This window comes from Stomoxys calcitrans, chromosome 1 (genome assembly GCF_963082655.1).
Source record: "Stomoxys calcitrans chromosome 1, idStoCalc2.1, whole genome shotgun sequence".
In the NCBI taxonomy this organism is placed as follows: domain Eukaryota; kingdom Metazoa; phylum Arthropoda; class Insecta; order Diptera; family Muscidae; genus Stomoxys; species Stomoxys calcitrans.
Genome location: NC_081552.1, coordinates 4,052,648 through 4,076,714, shown reverse-complemented (window position 1 = coordinate 4,076,714; position 24,067 = coordinate 4,052,648). Strand labels below are relative to the sequence as shown.

General features: G+C 39.1%; 3 protein-coding genes across 3 annotated transcripts; all 3 read left to right on the top strand.

The window, feature by feature from the left end:
• Positions 1–5,315: 5,315 nt before the first annotated feature.
• LOC106084736 (fibrous sheath CABYR-binding protein) lies at positions 5,316–6,073 on the top strand. The gene has a single exon (XM_013248639.2). It carries the CDS (start codon positions 5,382–5,384, stop codon positions 5,889–5,891), a length of 510 nt encoding a protein of 169 aa, XP_013104093.1. The 5' UTR covers positions 5,316–5,381; the 3' UTR covers positions 5,892–6,073.
• Positions 6,074–11,233: 5,160 nt separating this feature from the next.
• Positions 11,234–11,806, top strand: LOC106084729 (uncharacterized). Its single transcript, XM_059370437.1, has one exon. It carries the CDS (start codon positions 11,234–11,236, stop codon positions 11,804–11,806), a length of 573 nt encoding a protein of 190 aa, XP_059226420.1.
• A 4,137-nt stretch (positions 11,807–15,943) lies between these two features.
• Positions 15,944–16,651, top strand: LOC131994241 (uncharacterized). Its single transcript, XM_059360858.1, has one exon. It carries the CDS (start codon positions 16,056–16,058, stop codon positions 16,545–16,547), a length of 492 nt encoding a protein of 163 aa, XP_059216841.1. The 5' UTR covers positions 15,944–16,055; the 3' UTR covers positions 16,548–16,651.
• The last annotated feature ends 7,416 nt before the right edge of the window (positions 16,652–24,067 follow it).

Genomic DNA, 24,067 nt, shown 5'->3' with positions numbered 1-24,067 from the left:
TGTCCTTTCATTTCCTCTTACCCCGTTATGGCCCGGCACCCAAACAATGCGGACTTTGCCATCCTCAGAGAAGGCGTTAATCTCCTTCTTATACTGTAAGACTGTTCGTGACCTTACCTTACAATTTTACTGTCGGTAAAAGTGTTCACACTCACCTCGCGTTAGCATCACACCACTTCACGTATTCCGTGATCGCCCGGATCTTCACCTGTAGGACTGTATTATGGTCAGGCAGTCTAAAACAGATCTCAGTCCCTGGGATTTCCCCCAGGCCCACTCTGTCCTTTACCTTTGATTCATCCGTGTAACATGATCTTCCAGATGGCAATACTAGGGTGCCGTCAAACCAAGACTATGCCGATGGCAGCAGTGCCTCGCACTCTACTTCAAGTTTCATCTCAGGTATCCGAACGGAAACCTCTTCCCTTCCTTCCAGGTTTCCTATCGTCGCCTCGATTATATGAGCTGCTCCCATCCTCAATCCATTCTCCCATTCTCCCATCGCCTTAAGTTTCATAGCCGCAGTGGCTGCCTCACACATAATCTATATATCAATGGGTCGGATATCCAGAGTAGTCTCTAGTGCCCTAATGGGAACTTATCGCTTCGCCTACGCCAAGACAATATGTTCTCTGAACCTGTTATATGGTCCTTATGTTGCACTTTTTCTCCATAGCAGTCCACCAATCTTCTAAGGCGTAAGTAAGTATTGGTCTAATCACGCTCCTGTAGAGCCAGTGGACTATCCTCGGATTCGGGCCCCATTTGAAGCCTACGGCCCGTCTACATAGTGCCTAACATCTGTGAGCCTCCTCAGTACGCTCCTGAATGTGACACTTCCAATTCAGTTTCCTGTCCAAGATCACACACACAAGCATTTGACCTTGTCAGGTATCAAAATCGTCTTATTGAGAAAACGTGGTGCGTTAAATTGGCCCACCTTCGCCTTCCTCGTGAACAGGCATATTTCACTCTTCTCTGGGTTAACATTGAGACGTCTGGGTCTAGCCCAGTCATATGTCATGCAAGACCCTTTCGGATCGTTCGGATCCTTACCCCTTAGAAGTATTGTAAGGGGTAAGGGTTCAAATTCCTCCTCAGTCAGCATACGTAATAGGTCATTTACGAATCTGTTTACAGATGCATAAAAATTGAAGGATCAAATAACTGGTTATGCAGGCCTGATACATTTTATACATGAATTTTCGTACGCTCAAATGCTGTACTATTTGATACGCATGCAACTTTTTATTCGTTTCAGGGAAAAATATTTGTTTGACAGTGACTCGTGATTTTCTGGTGAGTGTTTTGTGAGTCGTAATTTTGTCGTGAGTCGTGATTGTCTTGTGAGTCGACATAAGTAATTTTTTTTTCGTCAGCGTGATTGGAATATCACTCACGCGCACATCTCTACTGTATGGGATATGCGTGGCAGCTTGTCCGTATTCTTACGGTCGGATGGTCCATTGTTCTATGTGTTAGTGTCCACAGCGTTGGCTATGGCTCTGTATGTGAATGGGGATGTGTGTATGTGAAATGCATATCATTGGCAAGCATCCAATTATCATTGTTATTATGTCTTTGGGGAGCATAAATTTGTTTGGCTTTAGCATGACAATGCAATTTACTTCTCCTTCTCTCTCTCTATCTCTGTCTCTCCCTGTATTCTTCTCTTTCTTTTTGGTTGTGTTTTATGCTGCAGCATTAGTAATGGTTGTTAGTAACCTGTAAGCTGAACGCTGGCTTGCGTTGCTAGAGCAACAACTTGTTTTATAATACAATTTGCTAAGGATTTTACTTTGTATCCTTCTATCGCTGTAGAGTTTGTTTTTGTTACGCCAACCAGCTACAATAGTTAGCCAGCTTGTTTTTTATGCTTGCACATTCAAGGAAAACCTTTTGGTCCTTGGCAAAAGTAATTTAACTAAATCGTCCTCGTCCACGTCTTTACACACATCAGTGACCACATACGCAATCACTTGCTCTGAGGAAAAGTTGATAAATGCGCATTATAACATAACAGGATTCTGTAATAAAATGACCGGTTTCATTCGAAGATGTATTGCAGTTCTCACATGCACATTGAAGGTTTCTAGGTTATTAGGGTGACTCTTGAGAGAGAAAGTTTTGAGAAACATTGATAATAATTGATGGCATAGAAAAACAGTAGATTTTCAAAGGAGGATATTAATTTTTATTTTTTTTTTTTAATTGGGGCTATGGTGACTTATTCATTTCTTTTATAACTCATCAAAATATTGATCCAAAGCCCTAATAATTCATATTCTCTGATCGTCTTGGCATTCTCAATCCCTTGTCATTCAATATGTCGAAATCAACATAGACTAGACAATGACCCACATCGGTTCATTTATTTTCCATATGGTCCTTTATTACTTATTAAGCCACAAAAAGCCTTTGTTTTACTATTCCCTTGAGATATGTTAGGTTAGGTTGGAGGGTTAGGTCGGCTACTAACCGCTTCACTCGGAGACCTTAGGATCATTGCGTTAACCCTAAATGGAGAAGAAGAAGGAGAAGGTAGAATAGTACGAGCAAAAACGTGCTAAGTTTGGCCGGGAAGAATCTTTGGTAAACACCACTGCTGAAAATTTTCACAAGAGAACTTAGTCGGAGGGCATATGTGTACATTAAGTACAAAATTTCTGCTAAATCAGGCAAAAATTGAAGCTGTAGAAGATTACCGGAGATTGGTTTATATGGTAGCTATATCAGGTTAAAGACCGATTTGAACTATACTTACCATGGAAGTTGGAAATCATAGTAAAGGACTACTTGCAAAATGTCTGCTAAATCGGAAAACAATTTCAGCTTCTGGAGGTTGAAGAAATAAATTCGGTTTAAATGGGAGCTTTGTCAGGACATATACCGATTTGAACCTTACTTACAAGGGAGGTTAGAAGTCATAACAAAATATACCGCACAAAATTTCAACACAATGGCATAACAATTGCTGTTTGCAGAGGCTCATCAAATCAAGTCAATGGTCCACATTACATATATATAGGTTCTTTATCCAAATATGAACCGATATCGTATGGCTAGACCTACTTGGACTGACAAAACGATCAATATAATTTGTATATACCTTATGGGGTCGCAGATCAATATTTCGTGGTGTTACAAACGGAATGAAAAAGACGGAGAAATACAGATAAAGATATTCCATACCACGGTGCAAGACAACAGAAAAAGGTAGGGAATCAGCAGAACCGGCAAAAATATCTCACCGGTAAGAGTATGGTCCAGCCAGCCCATTCAGGCATATACAGAACTCAAGCATGCCCAGAGAATAATGCGAAATCCAGGTACGGCAAGAGATGCCCACCCATTATACTTTATCTTCTCCTACCAGTTGCGAGGAAGCCATTCAAAATGTGCTCATGCGTCACCAACTCCTCCTCGCCATCAAATGCAATGGAAATTTTGCCCATGAACATTCCATTAAGGAACAGAGGAAAACTTCTCACATATCAATGAGTGCAATCCGATTCAAGTTTAAGATCAATGATAAGAGGCCTCCCATTTATAGCCGAGTCCGAACGGCGTGCCGCAGTGCAACACCTTTACATGGCGTATAACCTCACAAATGTTGCCAGCATTAGGAGGGGAAACCACCGCTGAAAATTTTGTTGTGATGGTCTCGCCAGGATTCGAACCCAGGCGTTCAGCGTCATAGGCGGACATGCTAATCTCTGCGCTACGGTGGCCTCTACACTCCTCCTCGCCATCACACAACATGAAAAAGATCTCACGTTGCAGCTAGTAGTCAGGAACTGGGCTGTAGAGTCGAGCAATTTTGACTCGACTTCGACCCCAGGCAAATTGCTAGACTCTGACTCAGACTACGGTGTGGAATGATGCTGAGTATGAGTATGAAGAAAGGGAGCCCACGTGGGAGGAAAGGGAGCTCACATTAAAAATACTCCTGAGGGCATTAAAATATGGTTGTCACATCCACGCGGCAATCCCTGGGCTGCTCCAACGACAATGTCCCCCTATAATAAATATTCTCAATGGTCTGAATATTCGACCATTGAGTAACTAATCAGCAGCTAGAGCACAATTTGGCTACATTCGTATTGTAAAACTTGCCTTATTTTTCTAATTTAGAGAGTTTTCGATTAAAACTCAGAAATGTCCCTCCACCATAGGATGGGGGTATACTAATTTCGTCATTCTGTTTGTAACTTCTGAGACCCCATAAAGTATATATGTTCTTGATCGTCGCGACATTTTATGTCGATCTAGCTATGGACGTCCGTCTATCCGTCTGTCTGTCCAAAGCACGCAAACTTTCGAAGGAGTACAGCCAGCAGCTGAAAATTTTGCACAAATACTTCTTAATAATGTAGGTCGGTTGGGATTGTAAATGGGCCATATCGGTCCATGTTTTGATATAGCTGCCATATAAACCGATCTTGGGTCGTTACTTCTTGAGCCACTAGAGGTCGCAATTCTTATCCGTTTTAAATGACATTTTGCACGAAGTATTTTAGCGGGATTTTAGTTTTTTTCTTTTCTTTTTGAGGCTCCTTAATGCCGGATTTTATTGTAAATCATTTACCTACATCATCATACTCCCCCACATCCAAGCTGACACATTTGCACGTACATACAGCGATAATTTCAGAACCAATTAATTGGCTGCATGTTCATTTTGACAGAAATTTAGTACTAGATAATAATGGGAAATCCGAAATTCCATAAATATAAACCTTCATATCTGCTTGCCTGCCTACCTGGCTGACATCAGAGTGTTAGAGGATGGCTGGCGATATTTGGCAACTAATTTCTATTCTATTCTCTTTAAATTTATAGACCAAATTGGATAATATCACATAAACATGAAACCATTGGGGATGTTTAGAATTATGATTAGTTTGCAGTGGTGACTCCAGTGAGGCGGCACTGGACGACGTGCCATGAAGAGCGATATCACCACACAATCACAACCACAACCACAAGCGCAACATCATCATCGAACAACAACTACTCTTGCACAGCCAGTGGTCGGATGTGTGGTCAAAAATAGTCTAGGCCTCTTTAGAATTTATTTAGCCACCTTCAATATCCGATTTAATGGTAAATTCTTAATGTATGCCAAGCAGGTTTTCAACTCATACCGCGACATTGCTGCCTGAGGATGTGTAAGAAACATTAAAGCAAAAAAAAAAAAAAACCCCTGCCATTGCAGTCACTACGAACGCAGCAATTAACTTTCGAGGGAAAAATAATAGGCAAAGCCAGCAATTGGTATAAATAGCCCCCGGTTTTCGAAGAGGAATATCAGTTGTCTCCCCATCTTCATCTACGTCTATTAACCTACCCCAAGTGGTATCCCTATTGAAAAAAAAAACATGGCTAAATTCATGCAAATTCTTTTGGTCGCTTGTTTGGCTTTTGCCTTATGCTCGGCTGAAGCTCCACGTTCTCGCGGTGCGCGCTTCCAACCGGTAAGGCGTAATCGTTTCCTGGCCCGCCAGGAAGTTGCTGAAGAGCCTGCTGCTGTCACACCCTATCCCTCTGCCGATGAGTTGAAGCCTGAGGTTCCATTCGAAGAAGCTGCTGCTGCTGATGAGCAACCAGCCAACCAACCTGATGAAGTCTATGGTCCTCCCGAACAAGATGCGCCTGCTGCAGGCACTGATGATGTTGATGTTCCTGCTGAGGATGAAGCTGTGGCCGCCGAAGAAGAAACAGTTGCCGCTGAGGAAGAGACTGTGGCCTCATCTCGCCTTACTGCCCGCCGTGGAGCTGTACGCAAGAGCTCTGTACGTTCTGCAAAATTGCGTAAGGCTGCTCCCGCTCGCCTTCAATTGCAGCGTCAGGTTGCTGCCCAACCCGTCTTTTACTATGTGGCCCAATAAATTTCTGGCTGTTGGTCGTACAGGGGTGTTTAGTAGAACTTTAAACCAAATCCTTATGTATTAACTTAATTTTAAGTGTTTTGCACATTTTAAAGTGAATTTAGTCATGTTGAAATCTTTAGGACAATATACGAAAAATACTAACAAGGAAAACATTAAAAATCTGATAAAGGAAAATCGAATTTAAATTTCTTTTGGTACATGAACAAGCAATTAAGGGACAGGGGCGAACTTCTCACATATCAGTGAGTGCTGTCCGATTCAAGTTTATGCTCAATGATAAGGACCTCCTTGCTGTAGCCTAGTCCGAACGACGTGCCGCAGTGCGACACCTCTTAGGGAGACATTTTTACATAGCTTCTTTGCCTGGCAAAGTGCCTCACAAATGTCGCCAGCATTAGAAGGGGAAACCATCGTTGAAAATTTTTTTCGCATGTTCTAGCCGAAATTCAAACCCAGGCGCTCAGCGTCATAGGCAGACATGCCAACCTCTGCGCTACGGTCGCCTCCGATATGGTATGGTATGAGTTTTACATTTTTCAGACATAAAGTAAAGGTTGTTGATCATTTTAGCATTAAGCATGCAGAATGTTATGTTGTGAATCAGGGCAAATCTCTACCTCCTAAAGTTGTGGTTATGCGGTTACCTCTCACTAATGCTGGTGAAATTTGTTGATAAATTTTCTTATTGTCCTTTGCTGAACGCCCTAAGAACGCAGTTACAAGAAAGTGGCCTATTATCAACGAGCTCAAGTAAAATAAGTAGACTAATTTTGCCAGAGTGTAACTACTTCCTGCTTCATAATCGATATACTACGTACGGGGGTGAATCTTTGTTTAAAATGATTTCATTTAATTTTTTTGAGGTATTCTTTCTTATACCATGTAATTTTTAATAGCTTTTCATAATAAAATTTTAAATTTAAGCTTTTGTTACCACTTGCTTTGGGAGGAGTAGACTACTATCTGATCGTGAGCCATGGCTCACAATTTGTCCACCTTAGTGTAAATATCCAATGTTTGCGCTATATATTGAGCATACGCTCAGATTAAGCATACAACTCTTTTTTTCAATTTGACTTTTTGGACCTATCCAGCTTTGTATATTGATCTGATGAACCGGAAATTTGGTTTACAGGGGTATCCAAAAATCCTACAGCAATAACTGTATACTAAATCATTTTTTTCCAAACTTATATTAAATCAGTTTATTGTCCACATTATCGTCCTCGAATGGCAAATAACTTTTCAGCGTCTTTATTTCACTTTTGGCCATGTAAAAGACATATATGCGGTTTTTTGATAAACACAACATCGACTCTTTCTCCAATCGGGAGATCGGTCTACATGGCAGCTATATCCAAATATTGTCCGATCTGGACGATATTCAACAATTAGGCGTAGAGATCTATCAAAACGCTATGTGTTAAATTTCATCCAAATCGGATGAAAACTGCTCCTTTTATGGGCTCAATGCTCCATATCGGGAGATTGGTCTATATGGCAGCCTTATCCAAATATGATCCGATCTGGACCACATTTGACAGAAATGGGTAGGGGTCTACCAGAACACACTGTGCCAAATTTCATCGAATTCGGATAATAAATGGATCTCAGGAGATCGGTCGCTTTTAGGACAGCTATATCCAAATACAGTCCGATCTGAACCACACATCACAGAAATGGGTACGGGGTCTACCAGAATTAACTGTGCCAAATTCCGAAATCGAAATCGGATGAGAAATGACCAATTTATTGCCTCAAGACTTTAAGTCTGGAGATCGGTCTATATAGCTGCAATATATAACTAAAATCAGATTTTATGATATCAGAAGGTCAGGTTAATACACAAAGAATACGATATCATCAAAAAATTGTTTGGAAAATGTTTTTATACCTTTGGATATGAATGGGTAAATACCAGGGCATTTACCCAATTTACCGTGTGTATACCTTTTGGGTATTTACCCATCGCCCATCTCTAGACATTTATTAAACTTTTGCAATTATTATTTCGCTATTGCCTATTGTCCTTGGGTGCGTATACGCACTAGGATTTATATGGGTAAAGTCAATTATACGCACTATGGTATGGTATATCTATACCTCCTTCTATAGGATGTGATGCATACGTAAAACATCTCCGAAAACTGGCCTTTAGTACATATTGGGTTGCCCAAAAAGTAGTTGCGGATTTTTTAAAAGAAAGTAAATGCATTTTTAATAAAACTTAGAATGAACTGTAATCAATTATGCTTTTTTTACACCTTTTTTCTAAAGCAAACTAATAGTAACAGCTGATAACTGACAGAAGAAAGAATGCAATTACAGAGTCACAAGCTGTGAAAAAATTTGTCAACGCCGACTATATGAAAAATCCGCAATTACTTTTTGGGCAACCCAATATAATATATCCGCCATGACAATCTAAGTCAATGCATATATGTCCGCTCGCCAGTGAGTCGAAAGCACTTTATATTTCAAAGAAATAAAATAGGGTGATTAATAAGCCTGGGTTTTTGCTAAGACCGTTTTTCGAAGTATTCGATTTTTTTTAAACCCGTTTAATTTTCTGTGATTTTTAGGATATTTAACCCCTTTGGAAAACTTATAAATCAACCTTGAAATGAAATCAAAATTTTATCGTTTGATCGTTCTGTTCAGTTCCGATATTTTAGAATTTTTTTTAAAAAAAAAATTTTTGAATAAAATTCTCTGAGAACACGAAATTTTCATGAAATTTACCTAAAAAAGAAAAGTTAATTTTCAAGGAAAACTTTTAAAGTGTAAGGAAAGAGTGAACATTGTATATGTATTCCATTCACCACAAATGTGGTACAGGGTATTATAACTTTGAGCATTTGTTTGCTGTAAGCAATGCTAAGAAGGAGAAGAGCTAAACCCATTGACAAGTATGCAAATCGGCTTGGAATCACTTCCTCATTCGATTTAGCTATGTGCGTCTGTCTGTCCATGAATTCTTGTGGCCAAAATACAGGTCGCATTTGTTGTCCGCTTGTCGTGAAATTTTGCAGAAGTCTTTTTTTTCCAAGGACCAAAATATTGATTATGAAGAAGATCGGATCTGATTTAGACATATCTCTCATATATATCTTACATCCGATATGGGCTTTGAAGGCCCAAGTTGCCACAATTTTGATCCAATCTTTACAAAATCTTGCACGACATCCGAATACTTGTGCAAAATTTCATAAAAATCGGTATAGGTTTAGATATAGTTCCCATATATATCTCCCATCCGATACTCATGAGATATTTTAGATATGTGTCATCAAATATGTCCCCTTAAGGCTGCAGTTGCCACAATTTAAGTCCTATGGTAAAAAGGTTCTATTCAATATTTAAATAGGTATGCAAAGTTAACTAGATTTTAACATAGGTTTCATGTATTACTTTTTGTCTTTCCTTGTGTTTCCCCAACTGGTTTTATTCGCTAAATAAATTGAGAATTTAATATTGAACTAAGATCTAACAAAGTACATACCTTCTTGATCGTCTTGGTTTTCCAAGTCGTTTGAGCCACGTCCGTCCGTCTGTCTGTCGAAAGCACTCTAACTTCCGAAGGAGTAAAGCTAGCCGCTTGAAATTTTGCACAAATACTTGTTATTAGTGTAAGTAGGTTCGGATTGTAAATGGGCCAAATCGGTCCATGTTTTGATGTAGCTGCCATATAAACCGATCTTGGGTCTTGACTTCTTGAGCCTCTAGACGGCGCAATTCTCGTCCGATTTGACTGAAATTTTGCACATAGTGTTTTGATATCACTTTCTACAACTGTGCAAAGTATGGTCCTAATCGGTCCATAACCTGAAATAGCTGCCATATAAACCGATCTTGGGTCTTGACTTCTTGAGCCTCTAGAGAGCGCAATTGTCATCCGATGTGGCACAATTGTACAACGGCTCCTCCCATGGCCTTCAACATATGTGTGCAATTTGGTCAGAATCGATCTATAGCTTGATACAGCTCCCATATAAACCGATCTGCCGATTTCGCTTCTTGAGCCCCGATTCGGACTATAACTTGATATAGCTGCTCCTCCGTCTTTATTCATTATACTTTGTTTGCCTAAAAACAGATACTGCGCAAAGAACTCGACAGATGCGACGATGGTGGAGGGTAAATAAGATTCGGCCCGGCCGAACTCAGCACGCTCTCACTTGTTTTTAATTAATTATTCTTTTAAATTTTCGTCTGTTTCTCTTTCGAGACGAGCTCAATGATCGGAAATTCATTTTTGCAATGAAAAAGGAAAGCCAGAGATCACAACACACCAACCACCACTATGCGGCACGTTTCGTCTTTGGTTAGAAAACTTTGCAACCATATTTGGTATGGAGGCTTAATTATTTTCATTTTTATATATTTGAGCTATCTTCGGGAATATTGCCACACTTTTTTCTGTTCTGGCTATCCTCTTTGCCACTTATTTCAGTCGTATTAAACTGTCGGTCAAATGCATACAGGTCCTTGGAATTTATGCCAAATAAGGGTTTTTGAATACTTCATATGTTTCAAATACTGTTTTGATAATAGTTGACTACATAGATTTTGGTATTTTCATTTCATTAGAGGAATTAGGGCACCACCGTTATGTAAATCTATTGTTGTGTGTGGATAATATCATGAAGACAAATGATTTTATTTGATCAATGCCAGCTTCTTGAGCCCATAAAATCAACAATTTGTATCCCATTTGCATGGGAATCGATAAGTGAAGTACTCATATTACCTTCAACACTCGAATCAAGCATGGTTGTGTTAGGCTTCTAAGTAGGATTAACTCCTTTGTAAAGCGATTACCGTATCTGATGTCTTGAACCTAAAAATTTGCAACAGATTAGATTGAAAGTTGGTACTGTTATGTACATTTATGATCTCCAACAACCCTTGGTGTGGGCATTTGAGGTCATACATTAGTTAGTAGGGTTTGTTTTGTGAAGTTTTCAAAAATTCTTAGAAAATCTAAATAAATCTAAACTCATGTGTACGGATATGCCCTCAAAATCCAAACAATAAATGCAATGCGAATAACGCAAGCATTAAGTTATGGTAAACTATACGCATATTGAAGCCATTAAATATTCCCCCCATGTCCATAAGCAACAACAGTAACAACAAAGTGAAGAACACCAATGTTCACACTTCGACACAGAACTGCACGATATCACAAGACTGACTGATTAAATCATTGCGATTCCAAACATAGAAACGCTTTTTGTATAAATAGTCTTAAACAATTTTAATTGCATATCAGTTGTCTTGCCTCCAACATTTTGAACTAAACACCAAACACCATAAGCAAATAGATAGCCAACAACATGGTTAAATTCCTTCAAATCCTTTCGATTGCCTGTTTGGCTATTGCCTTGTGCTCGGCTGAAGCTCCACGCTCTCGCACTTCTCGCTATCGTGTCAACAGAAGGAATCGTTTCTTGGCCCGTCAAGAAGTAGCTGAAGAGGCCGTGACTCCTTACCCTTCGGCCAAGGAATTGAAACCCAAGGTGCCATTCGATGAGGCCATAGCTTCGGAACCAATTTTTCCTAATCAGCCTGAACCAGTCTTTCCCAATCAGCCTGATGAAGTCAATCAACCTGATGAGGTTATTCAACCTGACGAAGTCCATCAACCCGACGAAGTCAATCAACCTGATGAAATCTATGGACCTCCAGAATATGATGTTGCACTCAATGTTAATGAAGTAGACGCTGTAGAACAGGAAGCTGCCGCTGCTGAAGAAGAAGCCATAGCCTCGGCACGTTTGATAGCCCGCCGTGGTGCTTTCCGCCAAGGTTCAGTACGTTCTGCCAAATTGCGTAAAGCAGCCCCAGCTCGCCTGCAGGTGCAACCCCAATTCGCCCCACAACCCTTCTTTTACTATGTGGTTCAATAATTTTGAATATTGTCATATAAAATTTCATTCCATATGATTTAATTTTTTATATTTTTATTGAAAACTTAATGTGATTTAATGCAGAGTTCCTTAGCAAATGTGATTTACGAACTTGATGAAATTAATAAAAAAATTTAAAAAAAAATGAGAAGTTATTATGGAATTTTTCAAGAATTTTGGAAATCGCTACAAGACCCCATTGACCATAGACCATAGAATGTTTAGAATATGCAATCAAATATATACGTACTAGCTGACCCGGGCCCGCTCCGCTGCGCCTTCTTTTACTTTATATGGAACAAAAGTTCCCTTGGAATATTTATTTTCGACAATTAAAGATCTTTTAGTGAAATACCATGCTACGAAAATAGTAAATCGCTTGACTAACAGTTTAACAATATAAGTGCCTTTATGTGAATCTCATATGAAGTAAGGTGATGTCTGATTTAGTGGTGTTTTTTTTTTGTTGGGGGAGAGGTGTTCTCCCAGATACTTGGCCCTGAAAAAATATCAGCATCTTGCTCTTGTCTCAAATACCATTTATTTAAACCCCATATTGCCATTGGCTGAAGAGGAGTTTACCGGATGAAGCGTCCCCCAAACACATGGCCCCAAAATAGGTTATCAAATTCGTTTTCTAATCTCAAATACCTTTCATTTGAGCCACATATTGGCATGGTCGAAAAAATGTTTCCCTTTGGGGGTGTTTTGGGAAAGGGGTAATGCCATAACTACATGGTCCAATAAACACTTTTCCCGAATATTGATATCAGATTCGTGCTTTACTTCCAAATACCTTTAATTTGAGCCCCATATTGCTATGGTCGTAAATTTGTCCCCATTGGGGGAGGTTTTTGGGGAGAGACGGCCGCCCAAACACTTGGTCCCATATTTGGATATCAGATTCGAATTCTGCACTCAAATACCTTTTATGTAAGACCCATATTACCTTGGTCCGTAAATAAGTCCAATTTGGGGAAGTTTTGGGGAAGGGGTGACCCCCAGAAATGTGGTCCCACATTTGGATATCAGATTCGTATACTACTCGCAAATACCTTCAATTTGAGTCCCATATTGCTATGGTCGGTAAATATGTCCGATTTAGGGGTGTTTTAGGGCTTGGGGTAGTTCCCCTATCACTTGGTTCGACAATTGGATATGAGATACGTTTTCTTATCCTAAATATCTTTCATTTGAGTCCCATATTGTCGTGATTGGTCTAAATATATGTTTGGTAGGTTTTATGGTGGGGCAGCCCTCCTAGGTACTCCATCCGAAATTTGGATACCAAATTTTTATTTATAGGGTACTATATGAGAGCACACAAAATTTCGCTTAAATCGCATCACCCATCTCCGAGATCTGGCGTTTCTGAAAATTAGGATAAGGGGGAAGGTCCGCCCCCCATAGATATAGCCCCCATATAGACCGATCCGCCGATTTAGGGTCTTAGGCCCATAAAATCCATATTTATTATCCGATTTTGATGAAATTTGGGGCAGTGAGTTGTCTTAGGCCCTTCGACATTCTCCATTTATATGGCTCTGATCGGTTCAGATTTGGATATCGCTGCCATATAGACCGATCCTCCAATTTAGGGTCTTAGGCCCATAAAAGCCACATTTATTATCCGATTTTGCGGAAAATTGGGGCAGCCCTTCAACATTCTCCATTAATTTGGCTTAGATCGGTCCAGATTTGAATATAGCTGCCATATAGACCGATCTCTCGGTTTTAGGTTTTGGGGCCATTAAAAGCGCATTTATTGTCCGATGTTGCCAAAATTTGGGACAAAGAGTTAAGTTAAGCCCCTCCACATATTTCTGCAATTTGGTCTAGATCGATCAAGATTTGCATATAGCTGCCATATAGACCGATCTCTCGATTTGAAGTCTTGGTGCATAAAAGGCGCATTTTTAATCCGATTGCACTGAAATTTGACACACTGACTTATATTATGCTTTTCGACATCCATGTCGTATATAGATCAGATCGGTTTATTTTTAGATATAACTACTAAAAAGACCAATATTTTCTTATATACAATGGAATAATGGCTTGTACTTATTAGTATTTGATCCAAATCGGAAGGTATGGAATTTTCACTGGATTTTGATGGAAGGTGGTTTACATATATACCCGAGGTGGTGGGTATCCAAAGTTCGGCCCGGCCGAACTTAACGCCTTTTTACTTGTTTTATATAAGATTAGTTGTTAGTGTAACAACAACAACAAAAATAACTATTCTCGATGTCCACCTCGTTTGGGGTGTGAAATCAACCCATCTCGTTGAAGTAAGGGTCACTGTTGCCACTCCAGAAAATTATATCCTACCAAAAATTTAAGAAAAATCCTACCAAACCCAACCAAAATCTACCAAATGTTCTACAAGGCAAACATTCGGTTCATGTCTTTATATACACCACCGAAGAGTTGGCCATATTGCCATTCCATTTGTCACACCACAAATAACGGTTCAAACATTACAAAGTATTAGACGGTCGTTATTCATAGAGAATTTAGACATTTCCGACTGAAATCACTCCACAGCATAAATCAAGCATGACGTATATCTTGATAAAGAACCTAATCTCGTATTTTGGTCCCATTTCAATGTACAACCCTTGGCGGGTTTGGATAAAGAGATCTACCGATTTAAGTTCCTTTTAACATAGAAACCAATTTTCGCCATCACAGTGAGTTGCATGGACCCCTCAACATATGAGTAGGAACCAGATCTGACCATATTTGTATGCAGCTGCCATATAGCCCTGTTTTCCTATTAAGGCGTTGAGTGCACAAAAGTCGCACACCCTACCCCGAAATTTACGAAATGTAGAAGAGATACCTTAAAACTCGTACCAGTTATAGTCAATATGAGAACCTGTGCTCTTTTTCCTGAAATCTGAAGCAATGAGACCACTGTAACAGTATTTGGACCCTAGACATCCAGCGATCTTAACGAGTTAGTCATCCATGTGGAATTTTGCAGTAATTTTCTTGGTGTTTTTATGTTAGAAAAATCTACCAAAAATTGAGGTCTGCCTACCAAAATTGGTAGGCAGACCTCAATTTTTGGTAGGTTTTTCTAACATAAAAACACCAAGAAAATGACTGCAAAATTCCACATGGATGACTCACTCGTTAAGATCTACCAAAAACGGCAACACTGGTTAGGATTTATTAGCTGATGGATGAAGAGCTTTGCACAGCGGTTGCAGTTTTGAGTTTTTCGTGGGGGTAAACATCCATAGGCGTTTTCGTACATTAATCACAAATCTCTGGCAGAAAGCCAGACGGCAGGCCCACAGAACTCTATGGTGCTGATGTCGGCTCTTACTAAGCCACATGCGTCCACTAATGGTGTGTTGTATGCGACCGCTAGAAATTTTGCACAAATACTTCTTATTAGTGAAGGTCGGTTGGGATTGTAAATGGGCCAAATCGGTCCATGTTTTGATATAGCTGCCAATTCCAACAACTGCTTCAAGTATGGTCTAAATCAATCCATAACCTGATATAGATGCCTTATAAAACGATCTCCCAATTTAACTTTCTGAGCTTAAGAATCCAGCATATCCGGTTTTACTTTGCGACTTTGTGGTTATATCTGCCAGGAGGGATCTTGTGCTACATATTATTATTTGAAGCCCATTACATTACATTCAGATTTGGAATACAAAAATTATTCGGATTTAATGCTGGGTATGTGGCTGGTAACTTATTGCATGGCATAGGCGTACTAATGGGATGTAAATATGAGCAAAACAAATATTTTAAATTGAAAAAATTCCTAGAAATCGTTATGACTAACTTCCCATTGTTTGTTTTTTTTTTTTCTTTATTTTTCTAGCAAAAGGGAAATTTCCGGATGAATTCAGGCAGGAAGTAATTAAAGCTTAATTACGTGCTATTTTCAAGGCATAAGCAGAACAAATAAAATCATCCAATTACAAACTCCCAGTACGCGGGCGCCGAGTTAAAAGAAAAATCGTGCATGTGTTTAATTAAAATATGCCAATCAGGTCTGTCTACAGCAAAAGCAAGAAAACCAACAGCACGAACATGTTGACACTTAATGTGATTGTCAAAACCTACCATCCAACAAAACTATGAAACCCTATGGCTCAGTGGAGATTCATGGCAATATGAGTTGATATAAAAAGTCGATATAGTTATGAATTGAACATCAGTTAGCCTGTATTCAACGCTTTAAGTAAACTACCATCCCTCCCAAAGACAAGTAAATATGGCCAAACTCATGCAAATCCTTTTCGTCACCTGCTTGGCTTTTGCCTTGTGTTCGGCTGAAGCACCTCGCTCCCGCTCATCCCGTCTCCAGTTGGTCAGACGCAATCGTTTCTTTGCCCGCCAAGAAGTAGCTGCGGAGGATGCCGCTGTAACCCCTTATCCTTTGGCCGATGAACTCAAACCTGAAGTTCCATTCGATGAAGCCGTAGCCTCCGATCCCATTGTGCCCAACCAACCTGATGAAGTCTATGGTCCTCCAGAGCAAGACAATGTTGTCCTCGTCGATGAGGAAGTTGCAGCCACAGAAGAAGAAGCCGCCATAGCTGCTGAAGAGGAAGCCATTGCTCAAGAAGAAGCCATTGCTACCGCCCGTTTGATTGCCCGTCGTGGTGGCGTTCGCCCCGCCAAACTACGCAAAGCAGCCCCCGCTCGTCTACAACTCCAACGTCAATTTGCTGCCCAACCTGTCTTTTACTATGTGGCCCACTAAGATGACGAAGAGAATCGATGTAAGGATTTTGATAGTAACTTTTGTTGTAGGCAATTTTTAGTATTGGTACTTCAAATGATATTCCGGTATTGTAAATAAATGCAAAAAACAAAGAATTTTTACACAAAATTTGAACAAATTATATTTTATTTTTTATAAAATTTATAAAAACCGAATCAAAAGTATCTGGAAGCGGTAAGTTAAGGTAATACATTGTATCTCTTTTTAGGACAAAATATTGTTGAGACAATCAAACATTGTCTCTAGGCTAGGGTAACCATTCTCCGACAAAATCCGCAATACGTGAAAATTCAGTTTTTTTGATGGATGGTTGGAATTGGACCTGTTTGAGCGAGAATCAATATTCTGTTTGAATTTGGTTTCTCATGTCAACAGTTTTGAAATTATATTAGCTTTTGGAACAAAGTGCCAAACATGAAAACCGTTTTTTCTGCTTCAAAACCCCCACATTTCGAAATTGGTAATGCTTTGTTGTACTGTGGACAAAAACCGTTGGCGAACGAGAAAGCCTCACAATGAAAAAATGCACTTTTTTAACTGCAATTTCTCCCAGCAAGAGCTGATACTAAAGAATTTTTGGATATTTGAACAGAGGTAAAGGTAAATTTTGTTTTTCCTTAGAGAGTGGTATGCTAGGGTTACCACTCTCTAAGAAAAAATCCAAAAACGCAAACATGAACATTTTGTGGATATTGTAAAAATTTAAAATACATATCTTTCGACAGAGTTTTACGTTTACAGTGCAACTACGTTTTACCATTTTTTAAATGTCGCATAGTGTGAATCAAAATAGCGTTTTTTTTATTTTGGCTTGTTGTTGTAAGAATCCTAACCGGATGTAGTGAGAAACATAATTTAAACAAAATATTGATCCCTGAGTAAAGAGGTATCTATTTTCGCCACAAATTTGACAAAAGTCAAATAAAGTTAATTTTCTCGGAAACACGCTTAAGAATATTTAGCTTGAAAGAGTGAAACCGCGTTTTGGAGCAGAATGTGCAGTTTTTATAGCCTACACCATTTCTTTGGGACAGGCTAATACAACTTAGTGCATTTGTTTGTAATAGCCAGAAGGAAGAGAGACAGACCCATTGATAAGTATGCGGGTAGACTCAGAATCACTTTCTGATTCGATTTAGCTATGTCCGTTTGTCTCTCTAATTGTCCATGATAATTTGTACAGGTCGCAATTTTCATACCATCGTCTTCACTTTTGGCACTGTCATCTTTTTCTTTTTTTTCTTCTTTTGCTTAGAGAAGAAGTCGCTTCAGATTTGGATATATCTCCGATACATATTTTCGATCGATTTGGACTAACATTGCCATAACATCGTCATTTGTTAAACGATTCTAACGAACTTTTGCTCGAGGGATTCCGTTATGACTCTTTTTGACATTTACTACGTCCCGATTTTGGTATCAATCTATTCACATTTCGATACAGATGTCTAATCTATTTGCTCCGTTTTTGACTAGTACTGCAAGAATTTGGGCATATGCTAAACGAACCTCACAAAATTTTGCACAAAAGCTTCTCTGATAACTCTTGAGATCACTGGTGAATTTCTTAAAGATCGGTTCAGATTAATATAAAGCTCCCACATGTATGTAACACCCGCACTTCACCTTTAGTTGGGATAGCATTGATGCGATTTTTAGGCAATACCCAATTGAAAGAAAAAGAACAAGTAAAAAGGCGTTAAGTTCGGCCAGGCCGAACTTTTGATACCCACCACCTCGGGTGTATATGTAAATCATCTTTCGTCAAACCCGGTGAAAATTGCATATGCCCCATAGCAGCTGTATCGAAATATGTTCCGATTTGGACCAACTACTAATAAGTACAAGTCATTGTTCGGTTGTGTATAATAAAATATTGGTCTCTTTAGTAGCTATATCTTAAAATAAACCGACACGAACCATATACGACAGGGATGACGAGAAGCATAACATAAGGCACTGTGTCAAAATTTCAGTGAAATCGGCGCCATTTATAGACCGATATATCGGTCTATATGACAGCTATATTCAAATTTGGACCGATTTGGGCCAAATTGAAAAAGGATGTCGAAAGCCCTAACGCAACTCACTGTTTCAAATTTCTGCTAAATCGGATAATAAATGCGCCTTTTATGGGCCCAAAACCTTAAATCGAGAGATCAGTCTATTTGGCTGCTATATCCAAACCTGCACTGATCTGTGCCATATTGCAGAAGTATGTCGGAGGGCAAAATATAACTCACAGTCCCAAATTTCAGCAACATCGGATAATAAATGCGCCTTTTATGGGCAAAAACCCTTAAATCGAGAGATCGGTCTATATGGCAGCTATATCCAAATCTGTATCGAACTGGGCCAAATTGATGAACGATGTCGAGGAGCCTAACATAACTCACTGTCCCAAATTTCAGCAAAATCGGAATATAAATGTGGCTTTAATGGGCCTAAGATCCTAAATCTGAGGATCGGTCTATATGGCAGCTGTATCCAAATCTTAACCGATCTGGGCCAAATTGACAAAGAGTGTCGAAGGATCTAACACAACTAACTTTCCCAAATTTCAGCAAAATCGGATAATAAATATGGCTTTTATGGGCCTAAGACCCTTAATCGGCGGATCGGTCTATATGGGGGCTATATCAAGATATAGTCCGATATAGCCCATCTGCGAACTTAACCTGCTTATGAATAAAAAAAGAATCTGTGCAAAGTTTCAGCTCAATATCTCCATTTTTAAAGACTGTAGCGTGATTTCAACAGTCAGACGGACAGACGGACGGACATGTCTAGATCGTCTTAGATTTTTACGCTGATCAAGAATATATATACTTTATAGGGTCGGAAATGGATATTTCTATGTGTTGCAAACGGAATGACAAAATGAATACACCCCCTTCCTTCGGTGGTGGGTATAATAAAAGAAACATTTTAAGAAATTCTGATTAGTTTACGACTCTGTGGAATACTTTAAAATTTTAGATTTTCGAAAAAGTGAAGGAGTTGTATTGTTTTTAAATTTTCAAAATGACTTTAAATATTTTTCTGCCAAAACTATGGAAGTTACAGCAATCTCAAACTCACTTTGTTTAAGTATTGCTGTTGAATTTGGTTTCAGATGTAGATATACCCCCATATGTATTGCTTGATCTGCACTTCTAGGGCCTTTGCGAGCGCAATAATCAACCGATCTTCTCAAAATGTTGCACCACACTTTCTTTTAAGACTGCCACATTATGAACTTACTTATATCCAAATCGGTTAAGACTTACAAAATTTCTCAACATTTTGCAACAGCGGTTTGCTCTATGAGTGCCACAATATTTAAGGATTTTGGTCGAAATTATACATTGCAGTCTTTCTATTTTTGGCAATTTTGTTTCAATAGGTGCTTGAATCTTGCTATGGTCATAATCCCAGTTCTCAATTATACGTATCATTCTGATTCGTACAGCTCATAGACCCCAGATCAAATAAAAGATTTGTAAAAATCATCAGTTTCTCTTTATTTGAAAAATAAAAAAAAAATTGTTTTAGTTTGTATTGTTCACCAAAATCTCCCATTAGAAGCTTGAACGTCATCCTCGTCCTCGATGTGCTTGAATTTTTCTAGCATGTTTGCCATTAAAAACCAATCTTGCTTCATTGAAAATAATAACGACGTCTATGTTACAGACACGCTCTTACTTGCCGTATGTCCACAACGATGGTCTCCTTCACATGGCGCTGCTGCCTGTGGCCTCGTAGACACACGTCTTCAGTCAATATTTGTGCTAGTCGAAGCCAAAATGTAAAATTAAATTGAAATAAATAAGTCTCCGAAGGCAGTAGAAGGACAGTGGCATTAGTTAACTACACCACAGATGAAACAACGAACAACGAACAGCCAACGACGAACGACCAATGCCACATTGGCAGGGAATGAATTCATGGACGTTGCTATGTCTGTTAGAAGACGTGAACGGAGCAGAACAGAGACATAATGTGAACTAACAAAGAATATCCTTTGGACTTGGGGACCAAGAGAACAGAGACCATAGAAATTGTAGCATCATCAGCAGCAAGCAACAGGTGCGTACTTAGCCATGGTCATGAACCATTCGTCAATGTGTTTGGACTTGGTTTGGACGAAAATCCTTCCAAACAGCCCGCCATCGAAGCATTTTTTGCCATATCAATAGAGGATCCTCTAGGTTTAGGGTGGTTGGTTTAAGTATGCATGTAGGTATGTATATATGTGTGTGTGTGTGTGAGTGTACAAGTACAACTACAAATACGAATAAGCACAAATCAAACATCTGAAGCCTACAACTATTGAAGTTGAACATGAATCTATACCTGCGAGACACCCTTCTCTGTAGCCACCCACTGCAGACTGAATGCGAATACAGGCATTAGGGCTGCTCTTTCACCAGGATTTTTTTTTTTATCAGGGACAATGGTAGAATTGAATTGAACAGCACACGTGCTTAAGCAGAGAACAAAGAGACCCACAAACAGACAGTCGGGCAGGCAGGCAGAAGATAATGTTTGCCAAAGCTGCTGGTGCAGAGTCTAGGGAAGGTAGAACAGAGTGGGGGAAAAGAAGTCACAGTTCAATGCTCGACTAACATTTTGGTTAATAGTAGTTTGGCTGTCTCATTTGGATAAGGTGGCACAGTGAACTTTTAATGTAGGTCGAACATAAAGAGATTTGGGTGCAGACACAATGAGCATACACATATACATGGAAATATGTAGGTGTGTGTGTGAGTACTTAATGGACTCGCATAAAAAGCCTAAACTTATACAGATATATACACTGCCCGCTAAAGTCTTAGACATGTTGCCCTGTCTCTGTGTGTCTGTCTGTCCTGCCGCTGGCTGCTCTAGGCTGTTGGCCTGCCTGTTTGTTTGTTTGTCGTTTCATTATCAAATTTGGCATGTACCGCACGTACAGCCGGCTTGGCTGTGATCTGATGGTCGTTGTGCTCACACACGTACCCAATGCACAATACGTCTTCATTTTTGTTTTGTTTATAGTTTTGTTCGTTTCGTTGGTTTTTTATTGTTTTTTTTCTTTCCACTCCAACCATACAGTAGCCGATATAAATACAGTACACAACAAGTTCAGCCTTTGTTTTGTTTGTTTCTGCAAAGAAAAAAAAAGGGGGATAAAAGAAACAATAGGAATTATTTTTGCATTACTTGGATGTACCACAAATCATTTATGCAGGCGTGAACTAAATTCTAATGCAGACAAATGAAAAAGAAAAAAATCCCAATAAATAATTGATAGGTTCATTGAAACACCCACAGTATATAGGAGTTTGTATTTATTCAAAATTAATGGCATTAATGTCTAGAGAATGCTCGAAATTTTAAATTTTTTTCCTTTTCTTTTAAATTAAAAAAATTATACCGAATATAACACCGAATGCATTGCTTTAGAATGTGACAAAAATATAATAAAAATTGCGCACTTCTTGCTGGTAATAGGAATTAATTGTTTCAATTCGTGGATAAATTTAATGTTTGCAATTATTAAAGCGATATTCACTTTGGAATTCTTTGAAAATACGCATTAGAATTAAAAACAAGTAAAAGCGTGCTAAGTTCGGCCATGCCGAATCTTAAATATCCTCCACCGTGCATAGCATTTGTAGAGTTCTCTTCACGGTACCTCTTCTTAGGCAAACGGAGGACAAAAGAAAAGAATTGCCATGCAAATGGAGTTACATCAAGTTATGCTCCGATTTGGACCACAATTGAATCGAATGCTGGAGACCACAGTAAACGAAATTGTGTAAAATTTCAGCCAAATCGAATAAGAACTGCGCCCTTTGGGGGCTCAAGAAAAAAAATGGCGAGATCCGTTTATAGGGGACTTGTATCCGGCAATGTTGAAGGTCATGGGAGAAGCCGTTGTACAAGATGTCAGCCAAATGGGATAATAATTGCGCCCTTAGAGGGTCAATAAGTAAAATAGAGCGATCGGTTTAAAGGGGAGCTGTATCAGGCTATAGACCGATTTAGACCACATTTGATACGTATGTTGAAGGCCACGGTGAAAGCCGTTGAACAAAATTTCAGCCACATCGGAAGATAATTGCGCCCTCTAGAGGCTCAAGAAGTCAAGTTGGGATTATAAGGGTTGGGATTATAAGGGAGCCACATTAGGTTATGAACCGATTTGAACCATACTTGGCAGAGTTGTTGAAATGCAAAATAACACACTTGCTGCGAAATGTCAGTCAAACCGGATAGCCCTCTAGAGGCTCAAGAAGCCAGGATCCGATATCCGTTTTACAAGGCAGCAATACCAAAACATGCACTGATTTGGCCTATTTACAAACCCAGCCGACATGCACTAATAAGAAGTATTTGTGCAAAATTTGAAGCACCTAGCTTTACTCCTTCGAAAGTTAGCATGCTTTCTACACACAGGCGAACGGACAGACTGATGGACAGACCAAAGGACAGACGGGCGGACATGGCTAAATCGACTTAATCGAATGTTGCCCAAAAAGTAATTGCGGATTTTTTATATAGTCGGCGTTGACAAATTTTTTCACAGCTTGTGACTCTGTAATTGCATTCTTTCTTCTGTCAGTTATCAGCTGCTACTTTTAGCTTGCTTTAGAAAAAAAGTTTAAAAAAGTATATTTGATTAAAGCTCATTCCAAGTTTTATTTAAAATGCATTTATTTTCTTTTAAAAAATCCGCAATTACTTTTTGGGCAACCCAATATATATACTTTGTTGTGTCTCAGATCAATATGTCGATGTCTTACAAAGGGACTGACGTAATTAGTATGCGCCCCCTCTCCTATGGTGTAGAGTATAATAATATATATTGGCGACATGGCCCCTGGGACGTATACGTTTTATAGAGCAGCAGGATTTTATTACGTATACGCGAAGTTTATTCATAATTATTGAACTTATCATACGAATTTGATATTCAAATTTGACTACGTTAAGAATAAACAAGTTAAAATGGAGCTAAGTTCGGCCGGGCCGAATCTTGTTTCTGCTAATTTTATTCAACATAACAAACTTCTGTCAAACCAGCAAAAAACAAAGATTCTAGGAACCGAACAAGGATAATAGAGAGAGAGCCCGGTTTATATGGGAGATATATTAGGTTATAGAAGTCGGAAGTCATATCAATGCAAATGCAAGATTTCAGCCAAAGCGGACAAAAATTGCGGCTTGCAAGGGCTCAAGAAATCAAATCGGGAAATCGGTCTATATGGGAGCTATATCAGGTTATACATCGTTTTTGGATCGTACTTGGCACAGTTGTTGGAAGTCATAAGAGAACACTATGTACAAAGTTGCAGCTAAATCGAACAAAAATTGGGAGATCGATTTATATTAGAGCTATATCTAAATCTGAACCCATATGGTCCACTTGTAATCCCCAATGACCCACATCAATAGTTAGTATCTGTGCAAAATTTCAAGCGACTAGATCGACCCTGAATGTCGAGACGATCAAGAATATATATAAATACCTT